General features: G+C 34.7%; 2 protein-coding genes and 1 pseudogene across 3 annotated transcripts; all 3 read right to left on the bottom strand.

Moving 5' to 3' along the window:
- Positions 1 to 9,197: 9,197 nt before the first annotated feature.
- On the bottom strand, positions 9,198 to 9,542 carry LOC127080781 (DNA-directed RNA polymerase subunit beta). The gene has a single exon (XM_051021080.1). The coding sequence runs from the start codon at positions 9,540 to 9,542 to the stop codon at positions 9,198 to 9,200; it is 345 nt and encodes a 114-aa protein (XP_050877037.1).
- A 208-nt stretch (positions 9,543 to 9,750) lies between these two features.
- LOC127080780 (DNA-directed RNA polymerase subunit beta-like) lies at positions 9,751 to 11,274 on the bottom strand (annotated as a pseudogene).
- Positions 11,275 to 14,680: 3,406 nt separating this feature from the next.
- On the bottom strand, positions 14,681 to 19,451 carry LOC127084824 (sodium/hydrogen exchanger 4). Of its 2 annotated transcripts, XR_007788801.1 has the most exons (15): positions 19,141 to 19,451; positions 18,710 to 18,828; positions 18,529 to 18,626; positions 18,367 to 18,426; positions 17,978 to 18,024; positions 17,699 to 17,890; positions 17,481 to 17,527; positions 17,256 to 17,322; positions 16,606 to 16,706; positions 16,423 to 16,524; positions 16,102 to 16,246; positions 15,949 to 16,011; positions 15,766 to 15,849; positions 14,982 to 15,470; positions 14,681 to 14,895 (listed from the first exon to the last, which is right to left on the bottom strand). XR_007788801.1 is itself a non-coding variant. In XM_051025344.1 (14 exons), the coding sequence occupies exons 1-14, from the start codon at positions 19,330 to 19,332 to the stop codon at positions 15,171 to 15,173; spliced, it is 1,617 nt and encodes a 538-aa protein (XP_050881301.1). In that variant the 5' UTR covers positions 19,333 to 19,451; the 3' UTR covers positions 14,681 to 15,170. The 2 variants fall into 2 exon arrangements, 1 of the variants encoding a protein (XP_050881301.1); XM_051025344.1 differs by having other exon boundaries at positions 14,681 to 15,470.
- Between the last annotated feature and the right edge of the window lie 8,066 nt (positions 19,452 to 27,517).

Here is a 27,517-nt window from a genome sequence, read left to right as displayed (position 1 = left end):
AAACAAGACGGGAACGAGTTCCTCATATTCTTCAGCAACGAATCGGGATTTATTTTCCCTAGCCAGCAGTTGTTATACAAAGATATCCGGACGCTTCAGGCCGCATGATTCATACATATATCATTTACATCATACCATGGCATATCCATAAGTGCATAATACATTTACTTAGATGCACCATGCCATGCATGCATACATATTGCATAAACTAACCTTTTCCTTGCAGGATGGTTATATACAGATAAAATACTATCAACAATTCACAACAGGTCAGAAACGATCTATACGAAGATCTAGTGCTGATACTTAATCATTACTCAAGGTGTCCTTGGATAGTAGGCAAACGGTCTATACGAAGATCTATTCCCTAGTCCAGGATGTTTTCAGGAAAGTTAATCCTGATACTCTTTTGTTCTTGGATAGTAGGCAAACGGTCTATACGAAGATCTATTCCCTAGTCCAGGATATTTTCAGGAGATTTCATCCTGACACTCTTTTGTTCTTGGATATTAGGCAAACGGTCTATACGAAGATCTATTCCCTAATCCAGGATATTTCCAGAAGAGATAATCATCACGAAGATTTATTTCTACTGGTCTATTCAACAATTCAAAACAGTTCAGAGACGATCAATACGAAGGTCTAGTGCTGATACTTAATTCAGAAAGAAATCGCCACGAAGATTTGGTTCTGACACTTAAATTAAAAGTATGTTCTTAGATACGATTCAGAGACGGCCTATACGAAGACCTAGTACTGATATCCAGTATCAACATCAAGATATTATCACCTCCTGATATTATGGATGGCATCTATAAGCCCATCTCCAGTTCTTCCAAGTGGCATCTTCAAGCCCACTTAAGCATATACAACCAGTCATCAGTGTTACTTTACGCACCGGCGAGTGCAAATTTTTGGGCTTTTGTGTTCAATCCCCTTCAACCTTCCAAGTCACGAATGGCACACAGGCCAATCTAACTCCTCAGGTTTCAGAAAATTGAACAGGGGCAGCTGTTGCACCCCAAAATTTGCCCTCTATTTTTAACTCTAATCAATTTTTTGTTTCACATTCATTTGCATCATCTTCATAGCATAACATTTTTTTCTGTCTTAATATTAGCCGGAATAATTTCTCGGAATTTACAAACAGACTGGTCAAATTAACTTTTTAACTGTGCCTAAAATTAGTCAACAAAAAAATGTCAAGTTTAAGTTTGCAAATGTCGGTAACATTAATCTGCGGTTCACGTGGTTTAATTTGACATGCTAAAAATATTTTTACGACTATTTTTGGTCATATGTTGATCAGTCTGAGCAGTTTAAACGGTCATAATTTTTATTTCAAAATCCGACCAAACGCTGTATTTTTCCGAGTCATTTATTTCGCGCTGATTATTTTGACGTGTTCATTTTATTTTTTCGAGCATTTTGGTGCCCGACTTTTATTTTTTTAGTCTATTTATTTTTATATTGAGTCTAGAATAAATAAATAGGTTAATTAGTTTTTATTTTAATTTTAACTATTTTAATTATTTAACTTTATTCAGTTTTTAATTTAATATTGGGTATCAAAATAAACTTAGGCCCATTATCATTAACCTAATTTGTTCCTATATATATTACTAGCATGACTGATAGAGGGAGGCCAAAAGACAGAACAAAAAAAGAGAAACTGAGAGTGGCTGATCTATACTATCGTACACACAGTTTGGTAATAGTTTATATATGATATATACTTTATCTATTTTGTTGATATATTTGTTACTGTATTTCAAATACATGTTCATATATGTAACTAGTGTGTTAAATATATATATATATATAATATATATATATATATATATATATAATATATATATATATATATATATATATATATATATTATATATATATATATATATATATATATATATATATATATATATATATATATATTTCTATTTTATGTTATAATTTGATTATGTTTTCGGATCGGATCGTGTCAATACGCCGTTTTCACATATACGTGTATGAGGCGTGACATTTGTGTTATCCGATCCAGTTGCGATGATCGCAATTTTGCGCTAGCAACGCAGTGTGTTTTTTTAATTCATATTTTTTTTTATATACATATATTTAGATCTGCACATTTTTTTCATAACTAACTACCCTGATTTTTCCTAAACCCTGACAATTTCGTCACAAACTCTAAATTTCAAACCTAAAACTTTAACCGTGTTGTTTCCTCTAAATCATAAACCTTTTCTTAAACCTTAACAAACCTTATTATTATTTCCTATTTTCACTCTTATTTATGTTATTCATACACTGTAACTGCTTCGCCCTTGTAATATTTTAAGTTTTAACTTGTAATATTTTCAGTTTTACTTTTCGCCATCTTTATTATGTAACTGCACCAAAGCGTTGTAATAATTAGGATTTTATTTTCTGCCATTTTATTTTTCTGCCATTCATTTTTCTGCCATTTAAATTCCTGCCATTGATCCTATATTAACTGCGTGGTTTAGTAATGTAGGGCGTGAAAACCTACTAAATTAATTATTCAATATTTTTCTATAACCTTTATATTTTTGTAAATAAATAATAAATACTAACTATTTTAATAACTTTTTTATTACTTACTTATAATAATAAATCCTTATATATTTTGTAAATAAAATCTAATTGACCATTTTTCTAATTGAATAATAATAATAAACCTATTAATCTAATAATTTGATATTTTCTATAATCTTTATTTATTTTGTAAATAACTAACTTAATATTTTTCATATAACTCTTTTATTTATAATTTGTACATTAATGTATTTTAAATTCTTTTATTATTACTAATTTATTTTAAACTCATATTTTTCTAATAACTTCTAAAAAAAAATCTAACTTGTTTAACCTAAAATAATTTCTTTTAAAATTCTAACCTTTTTATTATCACTTTATTATTATTGTTATTTTATTATTGCTTTATTACCATTGTTTATTTATTATTTTATTATTATTTGCTTTTATCTATTCTATTTTTGCTTCATTATTTTCCTTATTTTAATTTTGTTTTATTTATAATATTAGGAACAAATGTATAGGTTGTAAATTTATTCTTTCTCGCCTGATTATTATGTATCTGTCTCATAGCCATGTAATAGTTTAGGAATTTATTTTTCTTGCTTTTATTTTTGTAAATATTTATTGCGTGGTTAGTAATTTAGGGAGTGCAAAAAACTAACTGTAAATAATTGAACTTAGAAAATTAAATTCAAGACAAATATCTGAAAAATAACACTCACACACGTAGGTCGATCTTTGATCGCCATCTGTACTTCCTAGGATATTCCTCTTGGTTGCCTTCTTTAAATGGTCAAGTCCCTCGAAAATAGGGGTGTCTTAAGCAAAGTCCCTTCAAACAGAAAAATCATCAAGTCCTTATAAACTTAAAAGATCAAGTCCCTACGAGGTTGCCTACGATATAATGATCTTGTCCCTTCGGTAAATATGATGATAGTCCCTACGAGTTGCTAAAGACACCCCTTATGTTGCCTTCATTGACCATACGATGACCCTACGCCCGTCCCTTAAACACATCCAAGGTAATGACTACCTATTCCTTAATAATAGGGACAGTCTTACCATTGAAAGAATATACGAGAACACGAAAGACTTAATCTAGGGTAGGTATCTCATAGTTACTTGCTCACACTTTTCAAAATTACTTTTACACCTCACAATTTCTAAACTAGGCTTTGTATACACCCATACGAGGGTCATTACAAAGTACTTAAAGAAATTTTTCTAATCACACACTACACTCTTGCAAACAAACAAAGTGAGCTAAGTAACTAAGAGCCCATGGATAACCATGGATATAAAGGGTGTTAATACCTTCCCTTTGTATAACCTACCCCCCGAACTCAAAATCTTTTTAAGGTCTTTCCTGTTCTTTTATGTCCTTTCCTTTTGGATAAAATAAAAGTCGGTGGCGACTCTTGCTATCCGCAACATTTAACTAAAGTCAGTTCTCCCACTGTGTTACACTAGATACTGAAAAAAAATGGCCAGCTATTATCAACGCCAGTTTACAAAGTGTCCAAGAAGCAGAACTCATTCAAGTGCTAAAAAATTACAAGGGTGAAATTGGATGGGCAATTGAGGATTTGAAAGGTATAAGCCCGACAATTTGCATGCACAAGATCTTAAGTCGGTGGTGCAACCATAACAAAGACTTAACCCAACCATGAAAGAAGTGGTACGCAAAGAGGTTGTAAAATTGTTGGATGCGGGATTAATTTACCTTATTTCCGACAGCTCATGGGTGAGTCCAGTCCATGTGGTACCAAAAAAGGGGGATCTACAATGATTAAAAATGAGAAGAATGAGTTAATTCCAACCAGAACTGTTACAGGTTGGAGAGTTAATTCCAACCATTCATTGATAAAATGTTGGAAAGGTTAGTCGATCATGACTACTATTATTTCCTCGATGGGTACTCGGAATACAATCAGATTGTTGTGGCTCCTGAAGATCAAGAGAAGACCGCCTTCACATGCCCCTATGGTGTTTTCACTTACAGAAGAATGCAATTTGGATTGTGCAACGCACCTGCCACTTTTCAAAGGTGTGTGACATCAATCTTTGCTGACATGCTCGAAAAGCATATGGAAGTATCTATGGATGACTTTTCGGTGTTCGATTCTTCTTTCGATAAATGTTTAACTAACTTGTCCCTTGTGTTAGAAAGATGTCAGGAAACAAATTTGTTCCTAAATTGGGAGAAGTTCCATTTTATGGTACGTGAAGGGATAGTATTAGGACACAAGATTTCCAACTGAGGCATCCAAGTGGACGTAGCAAAAGTGGAGGTAATAGTTGATTTACCACCACCGGTGAATGAAAAAGGCATCCGGAGCTTCTTGGGACATGTAGGGTTCTACCACAGGTTCAAAAGAGATTTCTCCAAGATCGCAAAACAACTAACTAGCCTACTGGTGAAGGACACACCTTTCCTTTTTGACAAAAAGTGCAGCGAAGCCTTCGAGACCCTGAAGAAGGAACTTGTGTCTGCCCCCATAGTTATTGCCTCTGATTGGTCTCTCCCTTTTGAGATCATGTGTGATGCAAGTGATAGTAGAGGCAGTGTTAGGACAACAAAAAGCGAAGCTCCTGGATGTGATCTACTATGCAAGCCAGGTATTGAACCCCGCTCAAATGAATTATGCAATCACCGAGAAAGAGCTCCTTGTAGTTGTTTATGCTTTTGATAAGTTCATATCCTATTTGTTGGGATCAAAGGTAATTGTGTATACTGGCCATGCAACTTTAAAATATATTTTTACCAAACAGGAATCAAAATCGAGGTTGCTGCAATGGATTCTACTTTTACAAGAGTTTGACTTGGAAATAAGAGACAAAAAGGGGAGTGAAAACACTGTTGCAGATCACTTGTCTCGGATGACTCCGATACAAGAAACAGAAGAAAGACACTCCATCATAGACGAGTTCACCGACGAACATATCCTAGCCGTTACGATATCCCTTGGTTCGCTGATTACGCGAATTTTGTGGTAGGTGGACTAATACTTGATGATTTTTATTTTAACAAAAGGATTTTTTTTTGCATGATTGCAGGTTTTATGTGTGGGACGATCCGCTCCTGTACAAAAAGGGAATAGATGGGTTGGTGCGGAGATGTGTTCTAGAGGAAGAACAAAGGGATATCCATAGCAATTGTCATAACTCAGAATATGGAGGACACTTTAGCAGAGATAGAATAGAAGAAAAAGTCCTCTAGTCTGGACTGTACTGGCCTACATTGTTCAAAGATGCACAAGGGATAGTAAAAGAATGCAACAAATGTCAGAGGACAGGTAACAGATCATATGCCTCAGAATGCCATGTTGGAGGTAGAACTGTTCGATGTGTGGGGAATAGAATTTATGGGACCCTTTCCACCGTCCTTTGGAAAGCAGTACATTTTGGTCGTAGTTGACTATGTGTCAAAAATGGGTGGAAGTCGTAGCATTACCCACGAATGACGCTAAAGTGGTGATCAATTTCCTAAAGAATTACATCTTCGCTCAGTTTGGGGTACCAAGGGCACTAATTGGTGATGAAGGTACCCATTTTCTGAACAAGCTGATGGAGAACCTATTAAGGAAATACAATGTCAAGCATAAAATCACCACACCGTACCATCCTCAGACAAGTGGACATGTTGAAATATCGAATTGGCAGATAAAGTAGATTCTAGAAAATACAGTCCGCACATCGTGAAAGGATTGGTCGATCAAGTTAGAGGACTCATTATGGGCATACATAGTGGTCTATGGTAAAGCTTGCCATTTGTCGCTCGAACTCGAGCATGGGGCATTGTGGGGTACCAAATTTCTAAACTATGATCTTTCCAAAGCGGGGAAATCCCAGATTCTTAAATTACAAGAGCTAGAAGAATTCAGGAATCGAGCATATGAGAATGCCAAGATATACAAAAAACAAACGAAAACATGGCATGACCGGCGCATTCAGAAGAAAGAAGTTCAGGAAGAATAACTGGTGTTATTATTTAATTCCAGGTAGAAGTTGTTCCTTGGAAAACTAAGGTCGAGATGGTCGGGACCTTTTGTGATACATAAGGTATTTCCGAATGGAGCCATTGAGCTTAGAAACCCGACAAACAGAGACACGTTTAAAGTAAATGGGCAGAGAGTTAAACCGTACCTACAAGGGCAGTAGGGTGGTCTGATAGAGAAAGTTTGTCTTACCTAAAAAGAGGAAGGACCGTCGAGCCATGCAACGTTAAACGAAGCGCTTCATGGAAGGGAACCCATGCAATTTTAAATTTAATCAGTGTGTGTATGTTTTGTAGGTTTACACAGTGCTCTACAAAGGAGGGGAAAAGCACTTCAATAAATACAAAAGTCGTGTTGAAGGGAAGAACGATACCTAAGGATAAAAGGAATGGAAGATCCAAAAATCGGGAAAAATTGCAGTCTAACACGGGCACCCGTGTCAGGATCTTGGAAAAGACTGAAAAACAAAAGTAAAATTGTGGCCTGACACGGTCGCCCATGTCAGCTGAAACGGCCCGTGTCAGGAGCACTGAAGGGTGATTTTTTGGGGGTTGTGATAGTGGCCTGATACGGTCGCCCGTGTCAAGAAGCGTGTAACGGTCTCTTTGAACAGTAGCCTAACACGGGCGGCCGTGTCAACTGACACGGCCTGTGTTAGGCAGACGAAATTCAATTTTTTTTGATAAATTTGAAATTTTGTGGGACCCACCATCTTAATTAACCACTAACCACTCATTACCCACTTATCCCCATTCCCCATAATCAGATTTTAACCACTAATTTATCCTTCTCTCTCACAATCTCATCTTCCTCACACTTTTTCTCTTAAATCCTCTTCAACCTCCATTAAACCTTCCCACTAAAAGCTCCCACCTTTACCACCTTCATTACCTCATCGCAAAAACCTCCTTCACAACTCTTACTCCATTTTCCGCCCCCGTCCTAACCACGGTTTCAAAATTTTCTATTTCCAAAAATCCGAAATTTCGTTTTTTTGCAGGTCCAAAATGCCCCTGGGAAGTATTTTGACTGGAAAGCAGTAACTGGCCGAGATGTCGAGGTCACGAAAGAGACCCATCCAGAACCCGAATCCGCACAACATTCTATTCAACAATCCAGAGCAGGAAAAGAGGTATCACGTTCACCGGAAGCGAAAGCTCACACCTACCAAGTATATGTACGAGCAAACCTAGAATGAATTAGGGCTAAAAATTGAGATGGACATGATGTTCCACGTATTGGGGATGCTGGAATTCATGAGCCTTGAAGCGTTGACGTATAAGCGCATCACGCTCGAATTTTTAAGCACGCTGGAATTCCAACTCAAAAAGAGACGGGTTGACACAACCAGGTATTATTTTGGGAAATTATGTTTCCGTCTGTTTAATAATTATCATGAATTGTGTGTGGCAGAATTGGCAGGAATCCTCCGACTCCCGCTGTACGGACCGGGGGCGGTCCCGGATGGGTTTTTGCCAAAAGATTTCTGTATTGCCATCACAGGGAGAACTGATTACACCTCCAAGGGTGCTAAAGCCTTCGGCATCCAGAACCCATGTTTTTGCTATGCCCATAAGGGCTTGGCACACACCCTGTTCGGACGGGGTGATAACACGAGGGTGGCAACTCAGTGGGAGTTATTTTTTATGTACTTGATGGTGCAAAACAAGGCCATCAATATGGCTGCCTTTGCAACTGATTATTTGGGCAGAGTTGGTCGAGAGGACTCCAGGGGCATCTCCGTTGGAGGCATGATCACCAGATTGTGGAACATTTTGGGTATCAGGCGGTTTTACTTGAAGACACTCCGATGGAAGGTAAGACCAAAGTTGACATGGCAGCTCTGATACGACAATGTATGATTTTCGTTGCACCCACTTACTATTATATTCTAATTCATAAACGGTTTATTATGGCTCTTCCAGATCTGGAAAGAGTTAGTATTACTGACTGTGTAAACTGGCCATATGTGAGTGTTGACCCCGACACTGAAGAAGGCTACGACGCTGAGCACTTTGCTACAGGTGAGCAGTTTGCAGGTGACCATGCGGATGCAACAAAAGCATAAGAGGCAGAGCCTCAAGAGCAGTTGGTACCCCCCACCTCTGGAACATATCCATCAGGAAGCAAGATCCTCTTCCTGGTCTCCCGATCAATGGGCCTGGGTACAAATCGAGCTCGGTGACCCGAGGACCGAGCAAACACGGCAAGGCATCGAGTAAGCCCGACAAGGGGCAACGTTGGATGAAATGATCCTCATGATGCAGTAATTGATGTTGCATATCCCGCCCCCGCCTCCTTAGTTGAGTGATGTGAGTTACCTCCTTCGTCCTTGTTCGTAAACATTGGGGCCAATGTTTAGTTCAAGTATGGGGGGATTCTTTTGCCATTTGAGGCATTAATTTACCCACTAAAATATCACCCGTTTCTACCCAAGATCCCAGAATTACAATTCCATTTTTGTCTAAATTTCGGAGTAAATGGGCTTCTAGATGTGGAATTTGATTGGTGATTCTTTCAGGACCATGGCTTGTCACATGAGTCTGAATTTCATATTTCCGTATGTGAAAAGAAGTATAAATATATTCATAGACCATACACTCACTAATGAGTACGACATCTTCATAATTGTAACCTTCTCATGGCATATAAGCTACTAATATGTTTTTTCCCAAAGCAAGTTCACCACCAACTGTAGCAGCACCATCTGCTAAAATTTGTCCCTTTTTTACGCATTTACCTTTCTGAACCTGAGATTTTTGATGCCTGCAAGTATTTTTGTTGGAACATTGATATATAATTAATGGAATACTTAGAGCATTCCCACTTCCAAATAAAAGAATATTATGAGTATTATTATAAACAATCTTTCCTTCGTGTTCAGCTATAGCGGGAACTCCCGAATCTAAGGCCACTTGGCGTTCCAATCCAGTTCCAACAATGCATTTTTTGGACCGAGAAAGAGGAACTGATTGACGTTGCATATTAGAACTCATTAAAACTCTATTCGCCTCATTATGCTTGATAAAAGGAATGAGGGAAGCTCCAATAGAAATATATTGGAAGGGAAAAATACTTTGAAGCTTCGCCGGTTCATCCCCACTACAAATCCCCAGTAGAGCAAATCAGAAATTCTGAGGAGTGCAATAGTCAGAAATTCTTGACGGTATCGAGCTGGAACAATTTGCTCCTCCCGAATACCTCGATTCAGTGCTAAAAAATGTCCCGTCACTACCATATAGTATTCATCTCTACTTGGTGATAAATAAAGCATTCATATTCTTTTTTATCTCTCAAAAATTTCATAAAATGGACTTTCTATAGACCCCCAACGACCAATCCTTGCGTGAATTGCCAAGGATCCAATAAGTTCGACATTGATTCCTTCGGAGGTGTCAATAGGAAAAATGCGTCCATAGTGACTAGGATGGATATCCCGTATCCGAAAACTAGCAGTTCGTCCCGTTAATCCTCCAGGACCCAAAGAACTCAATTTCCTTCCATGAACTATTTGGGTCAATGGATTGGTTATATCTAAAACTTGAGATAACAGATGTAATCCAAAAAAATATTCATAAGTGGTTGTTAATGGCGTTGAAGTCACTAAATTATGAGGAGTTCGTCTCAATTTAGATCTAATTACTCCACAGATAGTTCCTATAATTATATGTTCTAAACGAACGAGAGCCAATCCAAATTGATCTTGTAAGAGATCCGCTACGGAACGAATACGTTTATTTTTCAAATGATTCATATCGTCAAGTGTACCCATTCCAAATTTCATTCAAATCAAATGATCTGCATCTGTCAATATATCTAGCGGTAACAAAAATGTATTGTTCTCAGGTATATCAATATTTAGCCTTCGATTCATATTTCACCGACCAATTCCTCCTAATTCACATCTTTGTTGAAATTTTTTTGTTTGTAATTTCGTACATAAAGATTCAGGAAATATGGGATCTCCGCCTACACAAGCAAATTGTCGATAAAACTCCAAAATGACATTTTCTTTTGACCCTATTTTTTCCCCTCCTTTTCATTGAGGAAAGACAAGAAGATTTCAGGGTAACAATTGTTATCAAGAATTTCTCTTAAATTCGAACCCATAGCTGATGATAGAACTAGAATAGATATTTTCTGTTTACTTACACGAGCCCATGTCCTTGCTTTTCTATCAATTTCTAACTCTAATCTTCCTCCCCTATCTGATATTATTATGCCACTATAAACTGAAATTCTGTTATGGTCCAATTCAGGCCGATAATAAATACTGGGGCTGTGCAATATTTGATTGATTACTATTCTGTATATTCCATTTACTATAAAAGTTCCCAGAGAATTCATTAGAGGAATGTTTCCAATAAATATAATTTGTTCTTGGATATCCCGACTGTTTTTCCAAATTAATCTCGCGGATATATATAATTCAGAGGAATATGTAAATGATTCATATACAACATATTTTTCTTTTATTGAGGGTTCTACTAATTTATATGTTTCCACAAATAACTGAAAATCACTTTCTTGATTTGTATCTTCAATTTTTGGAAACTTTAAAAGTTCTTCTATTAAGCTCCGATCAATGAATCTACAAAATCCTTCAAATTGTATTTGATTCAATCCGGATAGTGTAGACATTCCTTCATTCCCAACTCCAAGCATTTTTTATTTCCCCCCTTTTTTAATAGAAAATATCCCATTATTTGCTGTCATTCTTCATCGAATATCATGAATAGATTTATCAATAATGGAATTTTTGTTCGTTTTACTTTACCGAATCACATGAAATTTTACCTAACTACGTCTATGAAATACCTATTATGAAAAGAGGAAATTGGATACTCCAATTAGAATTTCCAACAAAACAAATAGAATTAAACTTGTAATATCATGGAAACAAATGGATAACTTTCACGTAAACTTCGGGTCGGGGTATTTTTTACAATCTAAAAAAAATGAATTCTATGTATACTATTAGTATAGTATGATATTCCATATCCCAATTCGATTGATATCCAAAAAATAAATTCAGTATTTGCTCGGCTCCATGAGAGTATTTTCAGAATTTAAGGTGACCACCTTCACACAAATATTTCAAACAATTATTTTCTCTTCATCTTTTAAAATTCTCTCAAGCGTTCTTGATTAAATTTTCTGGTGAAACTTTCTACACAGAATTACAATATACATTCATATAGTTTCATCCATATCATTCTTAGAGCACTTGTATGTCATAAAGAAAATTGATTACTTAAAAGGAGAAGATCAATTAATAGATTGATATATTATTCCATCTATCAAAAACTTGTAAAAACTCATATTGTTCTTATTATCCTGTTGTCCAGGACTGTTTGAAACAAGAGAGTCATTAAGAGAGAATGTTCTCTTAGTGGACTTAGTGAAAAATCCAAGAGGTTTGTTCTTGGTATTCTTGTTAAAGTATGTATAGAAAGACTAGGTTGTCTTGTCCTTAAAATCTAACTATAATAAAATGTCTTACATGTGGTAAGGGGACTGGAGTACTCTCGAATTGTGAAGGAAACCAGTTTACGTCTTGTTGTTCTTTACTTTATGCACTTTACCGTTTCAATGCATAACCAAACCTAAAAAGAAAGAACAAGTTTTCATAAAACCGAAAAAAGTGTTCAAAGAACCTCATTTACCCCCTCTTAGGCGCATACTCAAATTACATTTGGCATGAGAGCGGGTTATTGGTAACCTTCCGCAAGCGCAAACCCGATTTTCAAAGATGGTGGTAGTAGCAACAAACCCCCTTTATTTTCTAGAGAATATTTTAACTTCTGTAAAATCCGCATGAAAGCACATTTAGAAGCACAAGGAGATGGTATATGGGAAACTGTTGATCAGTTTAAGAAACTAACTACTACCTTAGAGCTTCAAGTTCAACGCTTTTATCTGATATTCGTCCCTGACTTGCTACTACATTCCAAAACAGTGGCGTTGAATGCACATTAAAGCCACTTAATATTGAAAAATGGACTACAGAAGCTCATCATTTGCTTTCCAACTTTCAAGTGCATCTCATAGATATCCAATATGATTTGTCGAATTGCTTTGCTAGCACTCTAAAGGGCCAGGGTTAGAGCAATGTCCTCCAAATATAGGTCTCATGTACGCATCATCAAACTTCCTCCAATAGTAATGTATGGTAGGCTTTCCTTTGCGCGGATAATGTTGGTTTCTGATTAGATTTTCAAGAGATTAGATGTATATGGCTTTTTCATCTTGAATGACAATTATCTTTGTTCTTCATTTATTTACAAGACTCTTGAGAATTTTCTTTACATGGTCATAAGCGATTGGTATAACATTTATTCAAAAATTTAAGTTCAAAAGCTATAGTTAGAAATCTAGAAAATATGGTTTCCACATCTTCATCTTCTTTCATCTTAAATAACTCATACTACGTTTAAAAAAAATCTTTTAACTCTTCTAATTGTTTCTTACCTTCATATTTGAGACACAAAGAATCATAATAAACTTTGTTGATTTATTGTAAGGAATCTTGTATACTCTTATGGCCTTTTTATGTGGTTTGAGTTCACTTTTTTTCCTCAGGGTTTATATCAAACATATCCATATAATTTCCCTCATCATCTTTGAGATGCGTATAACCTTTAACTACCAAATACCGTAGTTTCTAATCTAGAAATATGAAGAAACATAAAAGTTTATATTTTCAATGGTCAAATATGTGGGAAATAAACATTAGAGGTTTGACTTAGTAAGGAATAGTTGTTTCTTCAACATTAACATTTTAATGATCAACCATTTTTCTCAAACATCTTATACTCTTACATGATTAAGTACTAAAATAAGATATTAGAGCTGATCTAATTTCAACTGACGGTGAGAAAAATACAAGAAATTGTGAAGACAAACTTCTCAAAGTGTTTTTGATGAAGACATGCTCTACAAGCAAATGTGCATCGTAAAAAGAATGGTTCAAGACTAAAGCTCAAGCCAAACTTCACTTATAAAAGAATTCAAAGTCTTGAATATTTCTATTGATTTGATTAAATTATTAAGGTATAAAGTTCTCAACCTCCCTATGTTAATTCAAGTGCTCAAGGTTTTTCATACATACATATCATGTTTCATTTAGGCCTCTTAAATATTTTCATTTGACATTACACTTCATTTTTCACTGTATTCTGTCATTCTGCCTTGATGGTAATCGGTTTTGACATTACACTTCATTTTTCACTGTATTCTGTCATTCTTCCTTGATGGTAATCGGTTAACAAGTTTGAGGTAATCGATTACCAGTTGTATGTGCTGTCTCCTGTGACAAGTTTTGCAGCAGGTAATTGGTTACCATGTTCCGGGTAATCGATTACACAGTAAAAAAATTCAAAAATTTTAACGTTGGCTCAGGTGTAACCGACTACACCATATTGGATAATCGATTACCATTGAACCAGTGACACAAAGAAATGCATTCTTTCATGAAAACCTTTTCTGAAATGTGTTCATGAAGCATGACATCCATTAATGAATTATGACCATTTAGAAATATGTCTAAGGGCTATATATAAGTCATATTTTCAGAATTTGAAGTGACCTCCTTCACACAAATATTTCAAACAATTCTTTTCTCTTCATCTTTTAAAATTCTATCAAGTGTTCTTGATTAAATTTTCTGGGAAATTTTCTACACATAATTACAATATACATTCATATAGTTTCATCCATATCATTCTTAAAACACTTGTATGTCATAAAGAAAATTGATTACTTAAAAGGAGAAGATCAATTAATAGATTGATATAATTATTACATCTGTCAAAAACTTGTAAAAATTCATATTGTTCTTATTATCCTGTTGTCTAGGATTGTTGAAAACAAGAGAGTCATTGAGAGAGGATTGTTCTCTTAGTGGACTTAGTGAAAAATACAAGAGAATTGTTCTTGGTATTGTTGTTAGAGTTTGTATAGAAAGACTAGGTTGTCTTGTCCATAAAATCTAACTATAATAAAATGTCTTACATGTGGTAAGGAGACTGGAGTACTCTCGAATTGTGAGGGAAACCACTTTACATCTTGGTGTTCTTGACTTTATGCACTTTACCGTTTCATTGCATAATCAAACCAGAAAAGAAAGAACAAATTTTCATAAAACCGGAAAAAGTGTTCAAAGAACCTAATTCACCCCTCTCTTAGGCGCATATTCAACTTATATTTGGCATAAGAGCGGGTTATTGGTAACCTGCTCCTTAGATCCAGAAGATGGCTTCCGCAAGCGCAAACCCGGTTTTCAAAGATGGTGGTAGTAGCAACAAACCCCCTCTATTTTCTAGAGAATATTGACTTCTATAAAATCCGCATGAAAGCACATTTAGAAACACAAGGAGATGGTATATAGAAAACCATTGATGTCTTAAGAAACTAACTACTACCTTAGAGCTTCAAGTTCACGCTTTTATGTGATATTCGTCCCTGAGTTGCTACTGCATTCCAAAACAGTGGCGTTGAATGCGCGTTGAAGCCGCTTAATCTTCAAAAATGGACTATAGAAGTTCATCATTTGTTTTCCAACTTTCAAGTGCATCTCTTAGATATCCAATATGATTTGTTGAATTGCTTTGCTAGCACTCTAAAGTGTCAGGGTTAGAGCAAGGTCCTCCAAATATAGGTCTCATGTACGCATCATCAAACTTCCTCCAATAGTAATGTATGGTGTACACAGGACTTCCTATTAACATGGATAGGCTTTCCTTTGCGCGGCTAATGTTGGTTTCTGTTGACTCATGGAAGGATAGCAAAGGTAGATTCAAGTCCCCAACTGGTGACCCCGGCTCCGATGATTCTTCATGTCTGGTGTTTATCCTTCTTACATGGTGGGGAAGAAGATATCTAATAAGTGGTTTTGTGAGACAACCAAACACCTGCAATGCCATCATTTTAGTTATATTGAAACATTCTGAGAATAATCAAATGAAAGATAATTTGCTTGATGATAAACTCTGGAAAATTAATCTCTTATAGCTCCATCATGAGCATTCCTAAGTTGTTATCTGTTGCTACTAAGATTAAGAGCATATAGGGAAAAAAACTGATGTCACACGTTAGATCATTATTTTAAAAATGAGGGCATAACAGACCGATTTCTAGGCCGGTTTATAAAATATAATCTAGACAACCATCCTCTATCAAATCTATCGAAGGAGAATAACAACTCACCAGTGTAGTGAAAAGTACAACAATAATGGTGTTGGTAATCATTGTCGCTTTAACCGGGTCTGAAGTAACCCCAGAGAAGGTGAACTGCATAAAAAAAATGAAAATTCAATGGCTCATTATGCTACACTGGTATAAATTTCATTCTAACGACAATGTCTAGAAATGAAAACGTCATGAACATACCTGTTTGAAAGCCAAAGCGATGGAGACTGCTCCCCTCATTAGTCCAGCCCACCAAATGATTATCTGTATCATTCACAAAACATAAGAAACCGATCTAATTTTCTCAGATAACTGTGACACTATAAGACTATCATATAAAACAGGAAGAGTAACCTGGTGTTGTAATGTGATACCCGGTGTTTCTTCGACGCGCCTATTCATATAATTGACAAGTGCGGAGAGGGGGAATATAAATGCAGCCCTCCCCAGCAATATTAAGAAGATTAAGCAACTGTAAATTCCCAACAAATTTCCAAATCTGCAATGAAGTTGACAAGAAAATATTTATGTTGCAATGAATCTCCCAAGTTATTTTGAAGACGATATTAGAAACACAAGGTCAATTTTACAAATTTATTTTAGTCAAAATCAGTTTTAATCATCGCAGAACCAAAGATACACTTAATTGTATAGAGTCGTAGAGAAGTATAGTACCTTAAATGGGTCATCCTCCACTTTTCAATGTCAAGGGCATCCATACCCACATAAAGAAATATGAAGGTTTCCGCAATAAACGACATTGTTGCAAACACATGCCTGGAGAAGAGAAACCAAAATCAGAAATCTAAGACCTTGAGTCTGGAAATTACTAAACTCTACCATGGACTAACCAAATACCTGGTTGTGGTTCTTGAAATTTCAGTCACATTATGCCATGCATAGTGTGACATTGATATTCCACAAAAGAAAACAGTGAGGATTCCACTTAGTTGAAGTAGCTGTATAAGAATTTTCAGTTTAGATGGATGGTGGAAAAAAAAAAGTATCTAAACTTAATAAAAAGCAAAAATCTCTAAGTTATATGACTGTCTGTTTTGACAAACTTATTTGATTTTTTCAGCCATTATAAATACTGGTATAAAAATTCGATAAATAGCTCATTTGCAGCTTATAGCGAAAGCAGTTGATAAGCACTTATGTATAAGCTTACATAAGGTATTTGTACAGCAAAAGATAAAATAAAGTAAAATTGTTTTCATAAATTCACGGAAATAGTCTCACAAAATTTATGTAAGTAGATAAGCTCAAAATAAGTCAATCAAAATAGATCATGGAACTTATGAAACAACTTATAGGTAAATTGAAATAGTTTAACTTTATTTTATCTTTTGTTGTAGAAATAGCTATACATAAGAGCTTACTAGTATTTAATAAGCACTTATATTTTAAGTGCTTAACTAAGTTGTTTATTCAAACTGGGCCTTAGTTCTTTAGGCTTGTAACTGGTGCGAAATCAATAAAAGACAAAATAAGTGAGCATCCAATACCTCTGCCAGCATGTAGGATAGATATGCCATTAACATCATCATTGAAATTTCACGAACACTTGAATGTCTGCATGCATATGCAGGGGAAAATTTGTTAACTTGTCCTCAAATTTTCACCTTCATAACTCAAGAATATGAAATGGGATTGTTGAGCTTTGATGTTTACATTTCAGATCAATCTTTAAATACTAGTTTTACAGAACTTATAGATAAAAATGTACATACTTTCCAAAGGTTAACGCTTTCAAGATATATGCTGTGACAAGTCCAGCCTGCATAAACAAAAATTCATCGAAGTAAACAGGAATTCCCGAGAAAAAACTACGAGCGTAATGCGATCGACTAACTAAAGAATTTATAGGAAGCCGTGAATTCAGCTAATAACACTTGAAAAAACATATCTTGGTCATTTGTTGCCTACAATGCTCATTAACAATACTCACTATGACTCCAAGCGCAGTGCTTGCTGCGAATAGATACAAGAAATCACCGATAACACGGAATGCCTTGCCGTCAAGTCTTGAAACATCAAGCTTTTGGACTGCATTGAAGAGTACAACTGATGTTGCATCGTTTACCACTCCTTCCCCAAAGACTAAGCTGTATAGTAAAGGAGTAGCTTCTTGATTAAGAACCTACAAGAGCCTCCAAATGCAGTATTTAAACTAAGATCATGTGGATATATAATTAAATGGATAAAGCTATTCACAAATCTAACCAACCTGTAGCGTACATACTGTGTCGGTTGAGGAGAAAATTACTCCTAAAGCTGAATCAAATTAAGATAAGCAAATTGTTAACCAAATACGTATATATAGATTATCGATCATTATTTTTAGAACAACAACTCCGATTCAAAAGAAAATAGATAAGAAAAACACAAACAAAGAACAGACGAGATTTAATCACGAAATTATTGTTCCTACGTGTCCAACTACAGACTGACTGCAGTGCAGTATCTTTCAGTTACTCAAGCTTAGCATTTAAGATTAGGGTTTGTATTTAAATGCTACTGTCCAATTTACAATAATGTTACACTTGAAATGTACCAACCAATTAAAAATATTGTATGTGTTTTTGCATAATATTGAGATGATGCAGTTAATCTTACCGAGATAATCTAGCGCTGTAAGGGAAGGGAAGCCCAACTTGGGAAACAGCCACCAGCTGCCTAGGTGAACCAAATGTAAGGTGAATCCATGAAAATTATCGAAATCGAAATAATAAAGTTACACACTTCACTAAAGAGAAAAACTAAAAGACCAGTCATTACCACCAGTAATAATAGATGTTGAAATGAAAACACCGACCACTCCAAACAGCATGATGGTCAAAAAGTTGTGGAAGAACTGTTTCTTCTTCACCTGAAATCTGTCAGAAAAGATAACTCAAAAACATCAAATTTTGGAATGTCTAGAGATGCTTCAAGTCTGAAACAAGAGAGAAAGTTTTACCCTGCATTGAATATTATAGGAGGAAGGAGATATATGAAGAATACTTCTTCATTAAATGTAAGGATTCGAGAACTTTTTCCCTGAGTTATTAACAATATAACCACTCCAGCAATGCACCCCTACCAAAGTGAATATGTTAGAGGCATAGAGTATATTATTAGCACCGAGACCTCTGAACAAAGAAGTGTCTGGTGTCTGACATGTATCAGAATATAATTACGTTCAATTTACTTATTTTTTCTAAAATTATTATCAGTGTCGATTTGTATATGTTCATGACAGATTTATCAGTGAAATCAACTAAATTTTCAACGGTTCATGATTAACAACAAATGGCTTATGTGCAATAAAACAGACAACAAGAATTATGATGAGACAGCAATATTAACAGAAATAGAAATTATAGATTTCATAACGAGTATGGATCTTACAACAAAAATGGCAACAATAGATTCATTAACCCATCGACTTTCTTCAAGCAAGTGACCAATGAGTAAACAGAGGCAAAGAACAGCGACAAAGAGTGTTATAGGAACAACCTGTGCATGATCATGAGCCATATTTTTTTCCATATCAGATGGGATATCAAATGCAACCCTCATCATGCTCATGATCATGGCCATTATTATTTTTCTTCAGTTCTTGAACAATGATTCTCTCACTCACTCAAACAACCTTTTGTACGGCAAAAGTTGATGTCAGACAATCAGGTTAAGTTTTTATATTAGGTGAATCTGAGTGAACCCTAAAGTGAAAAACAAAATAAAGATGTGCATGAACCGAAAGGATATAACAGAAAAGATGACACGTTTTATTAGATGCATGAAGTGTTAACGTGTCACTCTTTACCTTTAATTTATGTGTGTTATGTGTACTTTCCTTATTGGATCATCACATTATATTTGGATATTTGTTTTGATCATTTGACACTTAGTAAAAAATATATATAAATAAAAAAATTTACCAAAATATTCTTTATTAAATAATATTAGTTAAAAAATAATTAATAGTATATTTAAAATTGAAAAACATCATTCATTATAAAATCATTATTATTTTATATATTAATTTCTATGTATCTCTCCTACTTAAGATGTGTATTATAATTATGAAATGGAGGTGAGTTTCATGATATTGAACAAAATATTCATCCTATAAACCCTATATTGAATAAAATAGGATCAATATTGAACAAAATAGAGTGTGAAGATGTGTCTCTATATATTATTAATGGTTACGTAGATAGGAGGTGTATTCAGATAGATATATATCCTTGTCAATAAAATAGAGGTATCCAGAGATGCATCTCTAAGATACTCCATGTATCATTAATGGTGTTTTTATTCATTGAGTTGATTTAATTAACAACTCAATGATATTTCTGAAGATGGATATAGAAAAATATCAAGCGGAAAATTGAATACGAAAGAAGTGGCATGTACCAACCACAAATTAGGAAGTTGAAATGAGATGACATTGGATCCAAAAAATCTGAGTGTCCTTTTAAATTGAGCGGATAACATATGACGGATGAAACATGTAAATTTAATGTGATTTCTCATATACATAATCATGCCTTGACTGACAAGTTAGTCGGTCATTCCATTGTGTGTCGCCTTGTTCCGGAGGAGAGTGAACTTGTTTAGGACATGACATTAAACGTGATGGCACCGAAAAACATATTCACATCTTTGAAATGGAAAATACCTATAAATGTTTCAAATATCGAGCAAATAATGAACGTGTGTGTTCGAAACAACAAGATGGTAAGAGCACCAAAATATGAGATGCAACAATTGCTGAAACTTTTGGAAAATGATGACTATATTGAAACTTTTGTGAGGATAAAGTCATTGTTCGAGATATATTTTGGAGTCATCCTGATTCCATCAATTTGTTTAACACTTTTACCACCATGCTCATAATTGGTTCAACATACAAAACAAACAAGTATATACTTCTACTCTTGAAAATTATTGGTGTTACTTCTACGGGAATTACTTTTTCAATTGATTTTGCATTTTTTGAATCCAAAAAAGAGGAAAATGTTTCATGGGCTTTGAAAATATGGAAGACTATGCTGAAGGACTAAGAAAATGTGTCATAGGTAATAATCACCGAATGCAACACTACATTGGTGAATTTGGTTGCAACGGTGTTTCACACATCGTCTGCATTACTTTGTTAGTATCACATAATCAAAAATGTGAGAAGTCGAGTAAAACATGTGGTTGGCACCAAACAAATCAAATTTAAAGATGAAAAAATGGTCAAACATGGTGTGGTGGTGGAAAATATAATGGATGCATGGAATGGTATAATAAATTCTTCCACGAAATAATTATATGCCAAATTTGTAATACATTTTAGGAGTGTGTGTGCGAGATATCTATATTTGCTTAAATATGTTGAAGGCACTATGTTTTGGATCAGGTTAAAGAGAAGATTGATTATTCCTGGACCGATCAGATTCGACACTTTAGCAATATAATAACCAATAGAGTTGGATTTGCACATGTTAGACTGAAGAATCGATTGGGAAATAGTAAAGGTAATTTTTGTTGAGATTCGGGCGTCGTGAACCAAATGCTCTTAAACCAACATAATAAGATAAATACATCTTTTGGTTGGAGCGCTACTGTGTTAGAACACCGACTCAAAGACAACATCATTTATTCACAATTGGTTGGCCACATATCTCGGGCGACATTGAATTTTATTTTTCACGAAGCCAAGGGAGAAGATAAAGCATGTTCATATAGTTCAAAGTATGGATGTACACTTAGGAAGACGTATGGTCTTCCATGTGCTTGTTTAATTTCAAATAGTATGAATATTGAAAAATCAATATGTATGGATGAAGTTTTCACTCACTGGAAAAGACATTGTTTTGATGATGATGGTGCGATGAAGGATGATCAATCAAACATATCTATCATGATCGAGTGGGAAGTGATCCAAGAGAGATTCATGAAAGTTAATGACATCATGAAATTTCACATTAAAGAGCCAATGAGGAAGATTGATTGTCTAGAAACACTGGATTTGAAACAACCGTCGGAATTGGTTAAAACAAAGGGTGTCCCTAAAAAGGTCAAACAGATACAAAGTGATAACTCCACATGACGGTCTCCTTCATACTATGAATATGTTGACTCATATTTTCCAGATTCTCCGACTCAAAAATCCCAAAAAAAAAATATTTTTAAGGATGCTCGCATTAGTAAACCATCTCCTTCATTGTTGTTACCAAAAACACATTGAAGAGATGTCTGTTTTTATGCACAAATACATTGAGTGGATTGTAAATGTTGAAGGTTATGACAATTGTGGTTTTCAAGCTATTTCGGGTTTGCTCAGTAAAGGAGAGGACGACAATAAATTTGTTCATCGTCATCTTATACAAGAGATGATGACGCATAGGGAATAATACACAAAGCTATATGGGAACAAAGAAAATTATGATACAATTATCAATGCTCTTGTTCCTTGTCTTAGTGGTCCGACACCGTTTAAAAATGGACGTGCTTCCCGAAAATGGGAAATCTTATAGCAAATGCTTATGATAGGGTGTGTATTTATTTAACACGATATGGTTTCTCATAAACATTCTTTCCACTTCGGAGTAAGTCATCTCAAAATTCATCCAAACGTGTCATATGTATTGGTTGGCTATAAAAAACAACATTTTGTTCAAGTTTATTTGAAATTGGGATGTCCGATACCAAAAAGATCACCGGAGTGGGCGACACATTTAATATAAGATGTTGAAACTTAGTTGGATCACATTCTGGAAAGAATGGAAGAGTTCACCAAGTTGAGCGACATTAAAAGAGAAACAAATAAGGAAAGGTCAAAGAAGGAATCACCAATAGATTTAGGTAGTAACATATATTTTAATGCATTTTAGTTTTAATCTAATAATGTAACTCTTATTTGTATGTAATGTGTCGCATAATATTATAAAATTTGGTGGTAATTTTTGGACAATTTTTATACTGCATAATACATTGGTTTTGTGTGAACAATGGGTTGGATGGATCCGGAGATGCGTCTTTGAACACACCTTTTACTTATAAAAAATAATATAGGGGACTTTATGAATGTATCTCCACAAATCCACTTATTTTTGGAAAAAAGATCTAGCATATTCAGAAATGCATCTATGGAGGCACCTTTTAATCATTAAAAAATGAAATAGGGGATAATAAGGATGTGCATCTCCTTAAAGCCCCTCGATGATATGATAGAGTTTGTAAGGTCCTTATTAATATACAACTTATATAAATAGGGTCTCTCTTTCCATTTTCTTTATACAAACTAAAATGAATACATATCCTTCATCTTGTATTTATTTATTTCAATGTCGCAAAATCTCACTTCAACTTTGATTCTCCGAGGACATACTTCTCGTCGATATAAAATCGAAAATGAATACTCTCATGTGTTAACCATAAAATCAGAGAGTTGTCGAGCTCGAGTATCGTTCACCCTCGATTGATAATGAAGGGAAGATATGTTTCACCATGCTTAAGCTGAAGACGGGTGAAGATTTAAAGGTTATGTGGAGTATATTTTACCGTTTCTCAATAAAGAGTGTGATTGAATTGGATGCAACGATTGCAAGATTGACCGAAGATATTCTAAAGATGTTGTGATGTTCTGAACCATCAGTTTATAATTAAATGTAATGTAAAATCTATGTTAACGTTACATTTTATCTATGTAATATTTATTTTGAAGTTAATTTATGTTATTGTTTCATTATTTTTCCGTTGTTCTTGGTTGTTTATGGTTTGAATTAACATGACATATTCCGGAGATGCATCTCCAAAATTACCCTTTTACACATACGGAGATGGATCTTTTGACTTACTATTAGTAAAATAGGAGATCTCAACAATTTCATATGAGGTATGTATGAAAAAGATGCATCCAGAGATATATCTCCGAACTTACTTTTAGTAATATAAGGGATCTCACCAATTTCATATGAGATGCGTGTGAAAAAGGTGCGTCCGAATATGCATCTCCAGACGTCAAGGGCAATTGTGACTTTTCACGATGGTGGGGGAGCACATGTAAGGGTAAAAAAAGTAACCTCCTAATTATTTACGCTTAAAAATATCAGTTAACAATGATGTAAACAGGGTCGGACCAATCAACCCGAAGACCCATTCTAATTTAAAAAATAGACCAATTTTTTTTTTAAAAGTGCAATTATAATAATTAAAAGTTATACATAAAAAATATAATTATATATTAATCAAAAATAAATTTAATTATAATTATTTTTACTTTTAATCAATCTCATTTTTTATGTATTGAGTTTTTATTATATATTTTTTATTTATTGAATTTTTATTATAGTATTTTTATGTCTAGTAATATTAACGAAATAAATATTGACACTTTCAAAAGTTGAGGCCTCTCATAATTTGTGTGCGTGTGCGTGTTGAAAAGTATATCTTCGGCAAATATTTTTGTATCGTATCCACAGAGATTGGTTGATATTACCGCCGTTCTATAATTCAAATGTTATAAGTTTAGAAAGTAACAGGGTTGTTTTGTTTGGAAAAATATTTTGTGAGTGAATGTTAACAAAAACTATGAAGTGGTTTTAGTCAAATATAAAAGCTTGGCAAGATTGGAGTTCACTATTTCAAATGTTTATGATTCCTTATGATAAATAAATAGATTCAAGATTATTGATGATGTTCAAGTATCCTCTCAAAGTCATTTATGTCTAAATGATATCGTGATAATCACTATATTGATCCTTAGACGATCTCTCCACCTAACTATCAATATAGCAATCTTTAATGTTTAATACCAAAGAAGAGTAATGAATAAATCTATCTCTACAACTTATTCACTACTTGAAAATCTGTTTTATGTCTAAACTCAAGTAATCTCTCTCGACAACTACTCAAATCTGGTTTTCAAAGTAAAGCAAAAACAGTATTCAATACATCAACAATCTTTATCAAATATATAAATCAAAGTGAATACATAAACAGATGAGAATAGCTACTACCTCCAATCTTGACAAAAGGAAGTTTAGCTCCTCATCACCATTGTTACAAAGCAGAATGTTAAAGAAGAGAAAACTCTGTTTTCTCCCTTACAAAATATCTCAATGTGTGAATGATAATGAATACCCTAGAATAATGTATTTTTCTTTACAAAAAGGGTTGACATTTCCCTAATTGGTCATTCTCATCCAAAGCAGAAAAGCTATTCCAAGGCAAACACCAAAATGGCAAAACCAGCTGGCCTTCAAAACAGCACTTTTGACCCAAAAATCAGTTTGCTGGATTCGCAGGGTTCGCGGCGCGAACTGACACTGTCATTAAGTTCGCGGGGCGAACTGAAGCTGCCTCAGTTTCCTTGCTTTGCAAGCTTCATCCAAAATCTTCCATATTATGATGCTGCAATCCAAAGCTTTCTCATCCAAAAATTCTACAAAACTAACAAATATGTGAAATAACTATTCAAAACAAAATAAATTAAACCTAATTGCATTTATACAAAATAGTGTGAATAAAAGTGTGTAATAACATCAAAACTTGGTAAAAGGGACCAATAAAATGATATAAAAAGTAGTACTAATTGGTCCCTAACAACTCTCCCCAACTTAGCATTTTGTTTGTCCCTAAACAAAAGTTTCCACCCTCACAACCAAGACAATAACACAAAAGATTGGAACAAGGATTTACCAAGGACATTCAAATGGTTCAAAAGTGTTTGGTAATTTTTCTCAGTCCATCTATCTTAATTCTAGACAAAACATGAATAAGGAAAATGGTTGAGTGCAAAAATCATTCCAATGGAATTCAAAACCATATATGTCAAAATTGAATCAAACTTACACACACATCATAATAATGATGAATAACATGAAGGGTTACTTTCACTCATCCAAGCAATTAAATCAACAACAACTCAAATCATGCGGTTATCACAACAAATACCAAATCATGTGAAAAATGAGAATCAAGAGGTCTTTCAAAGGTTGTAATGTGGCTTAGGTTACAAGAAAGGATATGATTAAGAGAATTTACAAAGTTGCCTATCCTAAGGGAGCATTCCCAAACATTCAACTCTACACAATTTCCTTTTCTTGGTCCCTAACTTTTTCTTTTTCTTTTCTTTTCAACTCCACACAACCATGAGCATTTTCTTTGCTATTCTTTTTCTAATCTTTTTTCTATGCTCTATGGTTTCAAGGGTATTTTCTTTTTCTTGTTTCTTTTCAACTTTTCACCCTTTCATAACAATTCACTTTTCCAAGTTTCTAATCAACTTTTCACTTTACTCTCCCCAACTTTAGATTCCAAAACCAAATTTATTCAATAATGCTCCCTACTTAGACATAAGCAAAAGGCAAAATTTTCAACAACTCGAATTAAGGTTTCAATTGACACGAAAGAAATTAGGATTCATTTATTTCACAATTTTCAATTGATTTTTCAATGATCAATAAAATGAATCCTAAATTAAGCTCAAAGGGGTTTAACTTAGGATTATTCCTCACAAGGTTAGTTGATTCAAACTTTTTGGTCAAGTGGTTTTTCTCACAAACAATGCCTCTATCATTTTCAAAAAATTTACACACAAATAGCTTGATGCATGATTTAGCATGATAAGAATGAGTTAAAATAATGCTCGGGTTTCCCGCTTTTTAGTGTACAATGGAAAGTTTCCTCACAAATGGTTAAGTCCTATTTTGATTCAAAGATGACATACATTTCAATGAGTTTATGATATGAAATTTGCACAAACCATCAAACTACTCATGTTAAGTCTAGAAAGCGATAAAGTGTACCTTGAAATACCGACACTATTTCTTATCATCACCGCTCGAAGTGTCCTATGCTTCTTTCTTTGCGATCATTTCTCGGTTGCTTTAAGCTTGACTTAAGAGTAAGAACAATTTAACAGAAATGTTGGTAAACCAAGTTGATTAAAAACACACATAAATCTCAAATAGTATTCATGCACTTATCAAGACAAACTCTAAAATTCAACAAACTCATCAATCTTCCTTCAACTCATCGCCATGGGTTACACCACCTCCTGCACCCCCCAAAAAAAATTTGCCTGCCCTCAGGCCACTTAGCATAATCAACAAAATCCTCTTAGGAAGGGAATGAAGAGGGGAAGTTTTGAAATTTGGAGGTTTGGACGTGGAGTAGCGAGGTTGTTGAAAGAATCTCCTAAGTTCGTGAAAATAGGAATGAAACGAAAATGACATAAAACAAAAGTTTTTTTTTTTTTTTTTTTCAGTTCGCGGGGCGAACTTTGTTCGCGGGGCGAACTGAAGGAAATTTCAAAAAAATTGGTTCTGCCATTCACTGTTCGCGGGGCGAACCTTGTTCGCGGCGCGAACTGAAGCTGTGAATTCAGTTCGCGGGGCGAACGGTAAAAAACAGAACCCAATTTTTTCAAAATTTAACACAGCAGAAATTCACACAGCAGAAAAAAATTAAAATGTAGACTTACAACGTTGGGTTGCCTCCCAACAAGCGCTTTGTTTAACGTCGTTTAGAGCTCGACGGTTCAACGGTCTTCACGATCCGGCTTTGTTACGCAACTTCCTCAAGGGCTTGGTTGTCTTCAAGAGGTTCTTGATGAACCTTCGATAAAATCTGATACCACCCGTTTTCGGAACTACTTGCACAACACTCACCCATTCACCATCGGAGATAGAACAAATCATCCCGGCCTCCAATAGTTTGACAACCTCCTTCTTTTTCAGCACTTGAATCAATTTGTCTTCCTCTTTTGTGGACAATGTATTACTAA

The sequence above is a fragment of the Lathyrus oleraceus genome, chromosome 5, assembly GCF_024323335.1.
Source record: "Lathyrus oleraceus cultivar Zhongwan6 chromosome 5, CAAS_Psat_ZW6_1.0, whole genome shotgun sequence".
Lineage (NCBI taxonomy): Eukaryota > Viridiplantae > Streptophyta > Magnoliopsida > Fabales > Fabaceae > Lathyrus > Lathyrus oleraceus.
Note: the sequence above shows the minus strand (reverse complement) of the source record. Positions and strands in the feature narration are given on the sequence as shown.

Coding starts and splice junctions, on each gene's coding strand:
- LOC127084824 (XM_051025344.1), bottom strand. CDS start 19,332: ATGGCCATGATCATGAGCATGATGAGGGTTGCATTTGATATCCCATCT. Junction 18,829..19,140: donor CTATTGTTGCCATTTTTGTT/GTAAGATCCATA, acceptor TCACTTTGGTAG/GGGTGCATTGCTGGAGTGGT. Junction 17,891..17,977: donor ACACAGTATGTACGCTACAG/GTTGGTTAGATT, acceptor AGGCTCTTGTAG/GTTCTTAATCAAGAAGCTAC.
- LOC127080781 (XM_051021080.1), bottom strand. CDS start 9,542: ATGCAACGTCAATCAGTTCCTCTTTCTCGGTCCAAAAAATGCATTGTT.